Below are 12,387 nucleotides of genomic sequence, written 5' to 3' on the forward strand. Positions count from 1 at the left end.
TCTTCGATGTGATCCAAAGTGAAGTCACTCAGGCGGTTTCACCTCCTCTTGTTTCACGTTAACATTTGTCAAGATTCTTGTTTCTGTCCAAAAAAAAAAATTGGCAACAATATTAAAAAACCCAATCTTCCTTTCAACCCCCACAAAAACACACACAGCTGTGACATTTACCCTCAGTTGGTGACTTAACCATCTGGTAACATCTGAAGCACACAGTCAGGAGAAGAGCCTCTCCGCACTGGAATATGTAGTAAAGCAAAGGGAAGAGGAACATGGGCCCGATGACCTCCGGAGGAAAGCCCACCTTCAAAATAGCCAAACACAGCTGGATGTTCTGACAGCCTGTTTCCACGGAGACAGTCCTACAGCATCTGGATTCCGCACACAAACAAATAATAGCGCTTACTGCTTAGTACGATGACAACCCGAACCCAATTTAGTATTATTCGCGTAACAGTCAAACTTACTTTGAGCTTAATCTGCATATGGCGGATATGACATATCCCAAAATGAAACCTATGAGGGGCATCAGAGCCGCCACGGAAATAATGTCGGCAGTCAGGATCATCCACAGCATGTCTTTGACCGCCACACCAGATAAAGTGAACACAATGATACTAGAGATAATCAAAATGCCCAGGCCACACTGTTGACAAAAAGAAAGACGGTGTAAGAGGTCACTGGATGGAAAAAGTTGACTCGAAAGAAAATATTCCTGTTTGCAAACATGGCTTTAATTATCCCAGAACATTTTGTTCTTTGCGAACTTCCTCTAGCTCAAATTTCCATTGGAATAGATAAAAGTCATTGATAACAGCACATTGCTAAAAGGCATTCAGTCAACAAGAAGGAAATTGTGTTGGACAACAAAATGAAAAAAAAAAAAATCTTACTTTCAGGACAACTGGTGTATATTTGGGTTTGTAGTGATTGAGCATGATGCCCATACCGCAAGGCAGCAGGGTGAAAGTCAGAGCGCTCAGGATGCCCACAAAGGGCACTGCGTTCTCCAAGCCGCTGAAGCCTTGGCAGTAAATTAAAAGCAGCAAGGGCATCAGACCCAGAGCTCCAATGCAGGAGCATGTGGTCATCACAATACTACAAGAGAAAAACAAAAAAAGACTTTCAAAAGGACATATAGAAGGTGTGGCTAGATGATGTCCACCACGCCCACCTGAGATTCATATCACCCTTTAGGGCTAAAGAGAAGATGTTGGATAGGCTCCCTCCAGGGCAGCAACCACATATGAGCACGGTCACCGCTTTCACAGAATTCATCTTCAGCAATTTGGCCAGTGTGAACGCAGTCAAGGGCATGATGCCGAATTGGGTTGCCATGGCGATGGCCACTCCCTTTGGCTTGAGGAGATGACTCTTGATTTTGGAAATCTCCATGGTGCACCCGAGGGATATCATGGTGATGAAGAGGATGATGATGGAGAAGGTGTTGAGGGCATTGTTGAGACGTGGGGGTATGTTCAGGATGCTCATGTTGCTATTGACAGACATGTTGCCTTCATGGTTGATGTCCGTCACATTCATTGTAGAGCTCTTCTGAATGCTTCATATACTGTGTGGGCTTCACCTGACTGACAATATAAAGTAAAAGTTATTTACGTTGATGTTTGCATTTTGAAGATGCAAACACACTTTTTAACCAATCAATCAATCTTTCAAGATTCCTTGTAAAACCATCATTCACCTCTGGTGTTCCCCAAGGTTCTGTTTGAGGGCCCCTTCTGTTTTGGTTTTTGTTTTACTAATTTTAATCCCAATCATCCTTTTTTTTATTGAGTTTGTACTCATTAGGGTTGTCCCAATCACAGGGCACAAACACGGATGGAAAATTCCATTTCACTTTTTCTAAATTTGCCCATGTTTTTTTTTATCATGGTGCAGCTTGTGTGTGCCAAATACAGCACTCATAAAAAAGTTTATCTGACTTTTATAAAATGCAATAGCAGCCAATTCATCAAATTTTTATTTCTTGAGAAACAAAATGTGCAATAAATGTGATTATATAGTCTAAAATTAGTTTTAGAATATTTTGTTAATTTCCATAATCCAAAACAACACGTGCATGACAAGATACGTGCATTGCTGTAAATCATTTGTACATGCTCATTGAATGATGTTCCACAATTAGAATCATGTTCCAGTTTTGTGAACTTTGCTTTAAAAATAATTTAATAAAATAAATTCCCTCTAAGAAACAGATTTATTTCAAAGCACAACACTATTGATTATTTGTCGGTTTTTAAACGGGATGATAAATAGGCTGTGAAAAATTACACAATCTACCACCCCTCACTAAATTGTAAATCTAAATTATACTCAATGCTCGGATAAATCTTGGAGAGATTTCTTACCTTGCAGCAAATCCAATCTTCAAACTTTGTTTGCATCCCTGCACGCATTCTTTGCTCCTCTTCTTTTGTGGCCAGACTGAAACCCTCCCTCCTGTGTCATGTGGCTCCATGGCAACATGGTGGCGCTGCTGCAGACTGTAGCAAAACACAAACCTCATTTTGAAATGCTACACCACACGCAGCTGGTTTCTTTTTGTCCCTTCTACCAGGAATTCCGTGAAATTCTGTTTAGTAGTGACCTGGCTTTTTCAGATATTCTGCATGAGGCTCCTTCCTGCCTTAATCAGAACATCATATTGGGCCTCAAGAGGTGCATGTGCAAAGAGAGGCCCATTTCATGTTATGAAACTATGGCACTTGGCAGGCGATATCCTCTTTGTCAATTGAGCGGTACGCTTTCGAAAACAAACAACTCACATGTGGGACAAAAGAGCTCCAGTGTGGTTCTCTAATCTCTACTAGTGGATGGATGGATGGATGGATGGATGGATGGATGGATGGATGGATGGATGGATGGATGGATGGATGGATGGATGGATGGATGGATGGATGGATGGCGCCAAATGCACCCTTTTGTGATACTCAACATGCATGCAAGCATGCATGTCCATTGTATCCATAGATTTGTGAGAGGGGGAGGGCGACTCAAAGTGAGCTAGGCCACCATCTGGTCTCATAATCATAGAGACGAGCCGTGTTATTGTGTCAAACAAGCCACAATTTGTCCCAGTGGTCTTGTCACACCACAGGATTGTTTATCAGCGAGTAACAGCTATGACTACTTCCTTGATTCGAGACTACCAAATTAAAGTTGTGTGTGCTGATGATTAAATGTTGATAGTGGGCAATTTTAGGATGCATGAATCATAATTAAATGTCCCGAGGTTACAATATTTACGGCCTGCAAACTGTCTTTTGCAGCGCTTGTGGGCAATGTAGTTTAAAAACGCGTCATATCGGTGATGCGTGTACAGCTAAACTACATTACCCAGAAAGCCCTGGTTTTTTTTTTGCGCATGCGCCTTGTGTGTTTTCTGATCCATGTGTAGGCGAATCACGTGTAAAGTAACCGTTCATCGTCATGTCTCTGCTGTAAGCAGAGCTTCACGCAAGATTTTTTTTTTATTTTGCCTCCGCTCGCTGCTGCTTTTGTTTTGACAGCTGCTTGTTTTCTTTTCGCATACCCCCTTTACCGAAGAATGAGCGAAAACGATGACATCGAAGTCGACAGCGATGTATGTGCCTCAGTTTCCCCCACTTAAAAGGCAGCTAGCTAGACAGCAACTTTGTCGCGGTATCTTGCTCGGAGCTATCTGAGTTAGCAAGGTTAGCTAGTAGGCTAAGATACCGAATTTTGATAAATGTTTGAAGGGACTTATTTGGAATAATAACTTGTATGGTGTGTTATTCGTATACCGAGCAATAGGCGGAGTGGTGGCGTCGACTAGACGCTTTAAATTGTGTTTGCTCCTTCCCTTCATTCGTAGTACAGTACCAAGCAACTGTTGAAAAGCTGCTTTTTTTGCCTTATTAATTTCATTTAAAAAGTAGGCTTCAATTTAAAACAAAAAACAAAACAACGTACATATTGGGCACTGGGCTAATGCAAAACTAATCTCCCCAAGAGCAAGGTCGGTCTATTTGAGAAGGTTAACTTTACTTGGTTCTAGTACATGACGTCATTTGTTATTACTTCATACCGATTGAACAGGTTTTTGGAAATTGAAAATAAAATAACGATCTTAGCGTTGTTTAATACACAATCGGAGGAATAATATTTTGATGCAGTGACCCACATTGCAAACCTAGTGCTGCGGGGGGGCTTAAAAACACTGCGTCTTCCGTCGAACTGCTGTCGTATATTGCTAACCCTTTCTGATAATTGTCATTTAATATATTATCGGTTAGCTAAGTGTCCGGTAACGTGACTTTAATTGGACTGCATTGTCGTGATCTTTTCATGGTTGTTGTGTATTTGCGTGCACCCTCTTCAACATGTTAAATGCAACAGTACAATGTCGTGCAAGCCTGTCGAAATATCTCCAATTCTAATCTAATGCCATTATGTTTTAATCGAGTCGTAGTTATTGTATTCATGTGAAATGATTCAACATCCACGATCTGGTTCATATCTGTGGATTTCATGGATTCCCCCTCCCCCTCACTTGTTTAAGCTGCTGCTCATAAAGCCACACACTGCTTGCAGGCCTGCAAAGCCTTCAACCCTTGAAATGATGTACACATCTTTTGCAGCAGCATTTCCCCATTTATTAGTGAGTTTAAAATGTCACAGCACCAGACAGAAATGTTACAAAAAGCATAGATGAGTCGGATCATAAAAGCTTCAGTACTGGTGTCATGAAAGAGATTTTTCAAATTCAGACTACAAGCTTTGCTCTTTGAAGTCTAACAAATTCTTGGTGGATTCCTCCTTGATCGTCATCACGGTAGTCTTCATGTCGCCCGTGTCTTCTAAATGGGTCCCCAACCGCAATTGTTGAGCTTGATTTCAGTCCCACCAAGTACCAGCAAATCTGGAAGAAAAAGCATGAGGAAAATAGTTTGTAGCTTTTTCTATTATTTGATAATCAGCAGTAGAAGTAAGTAGTCTGTAAGGTTGCACTGTCAACGTTCCCTGAAACCACTTCCAACATAGCAAATTTTTATTCAACTTGCACAGCAGGTTTTTTTTGTTGTTGTTGCCAGGTGATGTCGCGCAAATTTGGTTTACACAAAGATGTAGGAAACGACGTCAGTGGAGCAATATATTAAAAAAAAATCTCGTCTTTGTTGCAGGCAGACAAGCGAGCACATCACAACGCGCTGGAGCGTAAACGCAGGGACCACATCAAAGACAGCTTTCACGGTTTACGAGACTCGGTGCCTGCATTGCAAGGAGAGAAGGTGAGGAGGGACAAACGTATCCCGACACAAACCTCCGAAAAATGGAAAAAGCTTGAAGCGTACACCAAAGTCAATAGATGAGTCTGTTATGACATGTAAATCGGATTCTTAATATCTGCACAGATAAGTGCAAGTAACACACTGTGCCGTCAACAGACCTTGACTTTTGAGTTGTACCTTAACTTCTTTCTGAAGTTATGTCATAACTATGCCCAAAGTTTATGATTCACTGCATCACGGATCATCTTAAAGACCCTGATTGTCATTGTCGCCGGGCAGAATAGCCTTAATGAACACATAACTGATGTAGAATGTATCTGTAATGATTTTTTTCCCCTAGCAGACAGTATTAGCACAAAAATATGAGGCTTTTTAGCTTTGCTTGTTAAATTCTGAACCCAGCCTTTTACAACTGTTGACAATGAAAATGTTTTGACTTGAATACTTGTCTCTGTTATACCAGGGGCTCCTCGGTTTTCCACGGTATAAACGGCACCCACGGCGTTTCGTGCTAAAAATTGTTTTCCATAAATTGACTTGAAATCTGTCCTCACTGTTGTGTTAGCAGTAGTTAGCGAAAATGCTCTGATACAAATTTTACTACCCGTACGTCTCTAGCATAGGAGCGATACGCCGTGGTAAACCGAGGACCCCCCCTGAATGAAACAATTGTGTCTTGAAACTGTTTCCACTACATCGTTACTTCATGTCTCTCTGAAATTGTCTGCTGACAGAGCTCTGTTAAACAGGCTTCGCGAGCCCAGATTCTCGACAAAGCCACTGAGTACATTCAATACATGAGACGAAAAAATCACACCCACCAGCAAGACATTGACGACTTAAAGAAGCAGAATGCGCTGCTGGAACAGCAGGGTATGTACGTACGCGACAGCGGAACCTCCGCAAATGTAACCGGTATTTTCAAGACGGCTCGGAAGGTTCCTACCGTGGGGCTCGTAAATGCCTCGTGCGGTCATTTAGCGAGCTTTGTGATTGCAGTGCGTGCTCTGGAAAAGGCCAAGGGTAACAATCAGCTGCAGAGCAACTATTCCTCCGACAGCAGCCTGTACACCAACCGCAAAGGGAGCGCCGTGTCGGCCTTTGACGGCGGCTCCGACTCCAGCTCGGAATCGGAGCCCGAGGAGCCTCCGACCAGGAAGAGGCTGCGCGTGGAGCCCAGCTAGACTCGACGACTGACTTTTTGTTTTTGTTTGACCTTGTTGGGTTTTTTTTGTTTTTGTTTGTTTTTCTGAAACTCCTCTTAGCTGTGTGCATTCAGTCCTGCCTTCTTCTTGCTTGAGTCAGTCAGGAGGAGAGAGGTGCTATATATTGTGTATAAAATGCTTCGACCTCCCTAAGCATCCTGTCACTTCTCCTTTCTTCGCAGCCCAGCGTGACCCCCCCCCCCCCCCCCCCCCAAAAGTGAGGCAGCTCTGTAATTTTGAAGGACTTTACATTTTTCAAACCTCACACCGACCTTAAGTTAAAGGAATGTGGAGATTACAAAGTACGAGATGTCAGGTCACAAAACTTGCAATTGAGAGGAGTTGACAAAATATGTTGATTGGCAACACATTCCCTTTTTAAATCTTTTCTTTTTTTTTCTTCAGAAAAATGTGATGTTATGCAAAATCAGCTTATTCGGTGTAGATGCCTGAAATGTTGTGTTTTGACAAAGTGTTTTGTGGACTTAAATGAAATCCCCCTTATTTATAGTGAACCTCCTTAATTGATGTCATGTTTTTGGACTTGAAAAGGGCAAACATTGTGTTTTAGTTGCCCCCACAATGGGTTCAGCTAGTTTCTTTCCGCTATTATTATTTTTTTTTTAATCACTGTCAGACAAAACATAAGCACCTGATCGATACTGAATGTTACACAATACAGTTCAACTTCATTTTTTAGGAATGAACTCTTGGTTGTGTGTCGTATATAACCCAAATCCAAAATGGTGTCAACCGCAAAAGAAAAAAAAACTTCCCTTGAGAATATTTTTGCTTGTGCTGGGAATGTTTCTTTATTTTCCCCCCCATTTTCTCAGAGATAAATGAGTGTGTATGTAATCAATATTTGTTTGTTCCATTCCATGGAAATTACAGGTATGTTGTACATACTGCCAAAGGGTGTCTTGCAAGTTAAGACATACCTTGAATAAAACTTTTATCCTTATCGGATGTATTTCTGACTTTATGTGTTTCTGTTCATGTGGCTTACAATTTATGTGCTTACTACTTCGAAGATATGTTTTTAAAACATTCAGAAAATCCATTATTAATATGTGCCTTGACTGATAAAAAGAATCGTTGGATAGACTTCTTGGTTTTAGTAGTGTTTCAAATATAAAACTTTCTTTTTGACCTTAATTGACCAAAACAATTGAGGAGTGAGTTTTTTTAGGTGGTAACTTTAAAGACTAAATTAAATGTGGGAAATTTGCATGTCAAATGTATGTGGAATAGCACGTTGTGCTTGTTTTTAAGGTGCAAAAATACAAGGTGTCCTTGACTTAAGGTGCAAAAATATAAGTTGCTTCCCTGACTTAAGTATAATTCAAACTTGCTAAAAGCAGTTCCTCTGAAGAATGAAGCTTGTTTGCTTTGCTATGTTCATGGACCATAGTAGTTTCTATCAAACAGATTGACAGTACAGTACTTTCAATTTATGACTGAAATGAAGTGTCCAGGTATTCGGACGGAGTGAAATGGTAATTAAATTCAACTTTGAACGAACGTGTACGTGTAGAATTTTATTACCAGCCAAAAAGCATCACTCAAATATTTGCTCTACAACGCTGTCACCTGGACTTGCTGAAAAACTAGAATTTCCGAGCTGACATGAATCTAACGCGTGTTTGTAGCGTAATTGGCGAGTACGTCAGGTGAATGCAAAACATGGAGAAGTCATTCCCTGACAATTAAAAGTTATTTTTCGAAACACTCGATCATGGCTAAGCAGTACGATATTTTGTTCCGGATTCTCCTACTCGGGGATTCAGGTGTCGGCAAAACGTGTATGCTGCGTCGTTTCACGGACAAAGAGTTTGATACGGGACATATCTCCACCATCGGTAAGAAATTAAAATTGAAGTCATCCGTCTCGTTTAAACAGACAACTGACGTATTCGAACCACCAACAGACCCAAAACTTATTAAATTGACTCATTTGTGAATTCAATCGGAATGTCAGCTACCATTTAACTTTTGGTGTTAAGCCATGTTTACTTTTACTTTGTGAAGTGGGGAAAAGTAGCTCTACTTGTTGGCCCGGCAGGTTTGGTCTGACAGGCGCGTGCGCGTGGGAGAAATATATTTGGAAATCCTACGTGAAGTAGGTAACATAAGTGACTATATTAAAATATTTTTCCTTATATATTTTTTTACCACCAAGCAGAGGCGTGTCTATCCCATTTTGGAGGGCGCTAAAGCACCCCCTAAATAAATCCAAGCAGCACGAAAATGTAAAAACTTAAGTCTGTATTTATTATAAGTCCTTTAACAAGTTAAAATATTAAAAACCATAGCGTGCCCACTGGAACCGTGGTAAACAATTATTAATTCACTCTCTCTCCTTTGCACAGTTCTCTAAATAATCTTGATAGTCCTTTAGTCACTCCCACCCAAAAAGCAATAGAGAATTATGTAAACATTATATATTGAAACAGAAAAATGTTCAAACAAATCATAAAATTTTGCCCAATAAATGTCAACCAGCTCGAAAATATAACGTAAAGTACCTTTAGGCAGGATGAGGGAAATTAGCATCGGTTTTTCCTGTGATTATAATGTTTTAGTTCAAACAATGGCTACTTCATACTGTACACACAAGGAGCAGCAGCACATAGAAATAAAGTATACAACAAAACTCACTCTTTTGTTCATTAGTTTCCTTTTGCTTTGTGCGATTAATATTCAATTTTCATTTTTAGGTGTGGACTTTAAAATGAAAACTCTAGAAATAGATGGAATCAAGGTGCGGGTACAAATATGGTGAGTTTTATTTCCTTTCAGATTTGACTCATTTGTTTTGTTTGTCCATCTGTGTGATCCTTTTTTTTTTTTTTTTTTTTTTTTTTTTTTTATAAACAGGGACACCGCCGGTCAGGAACGCTATCAGACTATTACCAAACAGTACTACAGGCGTGCACAGGTGACTTTGCCAAACCGACGTAAACTATTTTTACCTCTGACTAAGTTTTGGCTTCATCAGCGCATGGAAGGATGCTGTTTATCAAAGGTGCACTATTTTCTATTTGTTCTTTCCGCTTAAGGGTATCGTCTTTGTTTATGACATCACCAGCGAGTCCTCCTTTCAGCACATCGTCAAGTGGGCCACCGACGTTGACGAGGTAAGCCGAAAAAAATCATACGATGTAAATCGAACGAAAACAATCTTTTGCTTCCTCCTCTCTGTTGTTGTCTCACAGTACGCACCGGAAAAGGTGCAGAGGATTTTGGTAGGAAACAAATCAGACGAAGAGCCCAGGAGGCGAGTGACGAGAGAGGAAGGAAGCAAGGTTTGACTCAACTTGTTCTTCATGACTAAATTTATCTTCTATGGTCCCTCAAATATCAAATTCAATGTTTCAGCTGGCGGAAAGGTACGGAATGGATTTCTTTGAGACCAGCGCGTCCACGAGCCACAACATCGAAAAGGTCCATCACCAACACGGAAAATAAAGCGTGCACGCGATCTGTCGATAACATCTCTGCATTGGTATCTTTCAGTCATTCAATCGAGTGACCGAACTGGTGCTGCATGCTCACAAGAGAGACGTGGACAACCTGCTGGGATCTCTGGATGATTATTTAAACAAGGCCGGGCTGGACGAAAACGGTCAAGATAATATCGGAAGCATTCGGAGAGTTTGTGCCTGTGCCAGAATCTTTTAAATCAGCATTTTGTTTACGCTCTTAATTTAATTGACCTTTTTTTTTTTTTTGAAGACCTGCCAACAGAAGGCAGTAATATACCATATCTACTTTCCCTACTTTTCATCCTGTTGCTTTCTAATCTTATTTATAGTTTGTTAATTTATAATGCATTGTTGGGGTGTAAAGTGAGAGGAAGGCTATTAATTATTTAAACCTTGAAACTTGACGCTTCATTTCCACGTGATGCTCTTTGTATGTTTATTCTGTTTCTGAATCCAGTACATTGAACTCCTGCTACGGCCGAGACGTGCCATAAATCGTTAATGTTCGTGAGTAATTGATGCCCAACCCAAAATGTTTGCCATTGTTTACAGACGCTGATGGCACAAATATTTTTTTTTTTCTTGGCTTGATTAAATGAAGTGCTTCCCCTTCACTTCAACATTGTCACCAACATACCTCAAGAATGTGCCAAAGGTGAAATTTTTATATTAAGCACAAATATGGGAAAAAAGCAATTAGGTGAGTTTTACAACAAATAATAGAGAATGGGTTCTACAAAAAAAAAAAAAAATATCCAATTCACTGTACAGTACTATAATGTTCGGCACAGCACTTAAGACTCTTGAAATTCTATTAAGCTTCAGATGCCATTTTACTTGAATGTATTTTTTAAAGTGCCATGAAAGACATCCAAGAATGAAATAAATGTTGAAGAAGACACATGGCGTCATTCGAATAGCTTAATATGGTCTAGGAAAAATATGAGTTTGATAAGATCGTATTGGATGTCCGGCGTAGATCAGTTTTCCCGCAGTGTCATCTGAGCCTAGCTTCGGCAGCGAGTCATGTGACCACCGACCCATCTTATCCGAAGCTCTGACCTCCCTCCAGTGCAAAGGTTCTCATGTACTGCTGAGAATGGCGTACATCGCCAAGACCTTCTATGACCTGAAGGCCACTACGTTGGAGGGTGACACTGTGGACTTCAACGTGTACCGTGGCCGGGTGGTGCTGATAGAGAACGTGGCGTCGCTCTGAGGCACCACCGGCCAGGACTTCAACCAGCTCAAGCAGCTCCAAGGAAAGTACCCCCATCGACTGGTTGTCCTGGCTTTCCCCTGTAACCAGTTTGGGTATCAGGTTAGTTGAGCAGCTGAGCTTGTTTATCGACCACAAAAAAAACAAGTGAGGGGTTGGAAAACAGTGCCATTTGTGTTGTGACAAAACCATCAGTAACTAAAATAAATTCTGGTGTGGTTCCAGGAAAACTGTAGCAATGGTGAGATCCTAAATTCCCTTCAACATGTACGCCCAGGCGGAGGATTTCAGCCCAACTTCACCATCTTTGAGAAATGCGACGTCAATGGAGAAAATGCACATCCTGTATTTGCTTATCTAAAAGAGAAACTCCCCTATCCCGACGATGACCCAAACTCCCTCATGCAGGACCCCAAATTTCTGGTTTGGAGTCCCATCACCAGGACCGACATATCTTGGAACTTTGAGAAATTCCTCATAGCACCCGAGGGAGAGCCGTTTAAAAGATACAGCAGGAAGTTCCCCACTATTGCCATTGAGCCTGACATTCAACGATTATTAAAATTAACCAAAACTTAAAAATGTAGACTTTCAACACCACGTTTAAGTCTTATTTAATGAAGGTGATATTATGAAACTCAACTGATATATCATCTGAAGCTTTGTAAGTGCTTAAATTGAGTGGTTATAGAATGTTTATATATTTGTTGCCTCCCTCCAAACATATATTATAATAAATAATAAAAATTTCGACAACCCGTTCCGTCGTAATTTTTTTTGATGACATTCCGCATGTCGATAATCTCGCATAACTGTTCCTCTTTATGCCAGCAGGTGGTGCTATATACTTAAATTAGAGAATGGGCTTCTACAAATTAATATTCGCCGCACATATACCTTACAAAATGATTGCCCGCAGAAGAAAAAACGTCTATAAAGCATATTTCACAGCGGTGTAAATCGTTTTATTTTTTCATACACGCTGACATGGAATATTCACTGGTCAGAAAAATAGGTAGCCTACACTGACAATCATCATAAACAAACATAACTGAAATTATGATAGATACTGGCAGCCCTTGAGTAAAATGACCTGTGAAAATATGATTTATGATTCGTCACTAAGGTGCGTGCACACATTGACCCGAGTTAACCTCTTGCCCCAGAAAGTTATATCTGTGATTTTTCTTTTTCCTCGGGCT

At 40.6% G+C, this 12,387-nt stretch overlaps 4 protein-coding genes across 6 annotated transcripts; 3 read left to right on the plus strand and 1 right to left on the minus strand.

Annotated features, from left to right (window-relative positions):
* Positions 1-24: 24 nt before the first annotated feature.
* On the minus strand, positions 25-1,542 carry LOC147045236 (hepatic sodium/bile acid cotransporter-like). The gene is made up of 5 exons (XM_085932487.1): positions 1,175-1,542; positions 894-1,098; positions 468-646; positions 172-371; positions 25-83 (listed from the first exon to the last, which is right to left on the minus strand). The coding sequence occupies exons 1-5, from the start codon at positions 1,540-1,542 to the stop codon at positions 25-27; spliced, it is 1,011 nt and encodes a 336-aa protein (XP_085788613.1).
* Positions 1,543-3,402: 1,860 nt separating this feature from the next.
* Positions 3,403-7,451, plus strand: LOC147045237 (protein max-like). 3 transcript variants are annotated; one of them, XM_085932639.1, is made up of 4 exons: positions 3,545-3,604; positions 5,166-5,273; positions 6,008-6,146; positions 6,273-7,451. In XM_085932639.1, the coding sequence occupies exons 1-4, from the start codon at positions 3,569-3,571 to the stop codon at positions 6,455-6,457; spliced, it is 468 nt and encodes a 155-aa protein (XP_085788765.1). In that variant the 5' UTR covers positions 3,545-3,568; the 3' UTR covers positions 6,458-7,451. The 3 variants fall into 3 exon arrangements, with proteins under 3 accessions (XP_085788768.1, XP_085788765.1, XP_085788767.1); XM_085932641.1 differs by having other exon boundaries at positions 3,552-3,604; positions 6,023-6,146; XM_085932642.1 differs by having other exon boundaries at positions 3,403-3,604; positions 6,008-7,451.
* Positions 7,452-8,072: 621 nt separating this feature from the next.
* Positions 8,073-10,865, plus strand: LOC147045238 (ras-related protein Rab-15-like). The gene is made up of 7 exons (XM_085932035.1): positions 8,073-8,340; positions 9,199-9,259; positions 9,359-9,419; positions 9,541-9,618; positions 9,697-9,786; positions 9,860-9,925; positions 9,998-10,865. The coding sequence occupies exons 1-7, from the start codon at positions 8,217-8,219 to the stop codon at positions 10,160-10,162; spliced, it is 645 nt and encodes a 214-aa protein (XP_085788161.1). The 5' UTR covers positions 8,073-8,216; the 3' UTR covers positions 10,163-10,865.
* Positions 10,866-11,045: 180 nt separating this feature from the next.
* On the plus strand, positions 11,046-11,764 carry gpx2 (glutathione peroxidase 2). The gene is made up of 2 exons (XM_085932034.1): positions 11,046-11,287; positions 11,411-11,764. Exons 1-2 carry the CDS (start codon positions 11,066-11,068, stop codon positions 11,762-11,764), a joined length of 576 nt encoding a protein of 191 aa, XP_085788160.1. The 5' UTR covers positions 11,046-11,065.
* Positions 11,765-12,387: the final 623 nt, after the last annotated feature.

This window comes from Syngnathus leptorhynchus, chromosome 15, assembly GCF_054491065.1.
Source record: "Syngnathus leptorhynchus isolate UIUO chromosome 15, UIUO_Slep, whole genome shotgun sequence".
Lineage (NCBI taxonomy): Eukaryota > Metazoa > Chordata > Actinopteri > Syngnathiformes > Syngnathidae > Syngnathus > Syngnathus leptorhynchus.

Bases quoted from the DNA above. Each gene is read 5' to 3' on its own strand.
- LOC147045238 (XM_085932035.1), top strand. From the start codon at position 8,217: ATGGCTAAGCAGTACGATATTTTGTTCCGGATTCTCCTACTCGGGGAT. The intron at 9,420-9,540 runs GTGACTTTGCCA...TTTCCGCTTAAG, and splicing joins AGTACTACAGGCGTGCACAG to GGTATCGTCTTTGTTTATGA. The intron at 9,619-9,696 runs GTAAGCCGAAAA...GTTGTCTCACAG, and splicing joins GGGCCACCGACGTTGACGAG to TACGCACCGGAAAAGGTGCA.
- LOC147045236 (XM_085932487.1), bottom strand. From the start codon at position 1,542: ATGAATGTGACGGACATCAACCATGAAGGCAACATGTCTGTCAATAGC. The intron at 647-893 runs GTAAGATTTTTT...TTTTGTCAACAG, and splicing joins ATACACCAGTTGTCCTGAAA to TGTGGCCTGGGCATTTTGAT. The intron at 372-467 runs GTAAGTTTGACT...TGCGGAATCCAG, and splicing joins ATATGCAGATTAAGCTCAAA to ATGCTGTAGGACTGTCTCCG.
- LOC147045237 (XM_085932642.1), top strand. From the start codon at position 3,569: ATGAGCGAAAACGATGACATCGAAGTCGACAGCGAT. The intron at 3,605-5,165 runs GTATGTGCCTCA...TCTTTGTTGCAG, and splicing joins ACATCGAAGTCGACAGCGAT to GCAGACAAGCGAGCACATCA. The intron at 5,274-6,007 runs GTGAGGAGGGAC...GTCTGCTGACAG, and splicing joins CTGCATTGCAAGGAGAGAAG to AGCTCTGTTAAACAGGCTTC.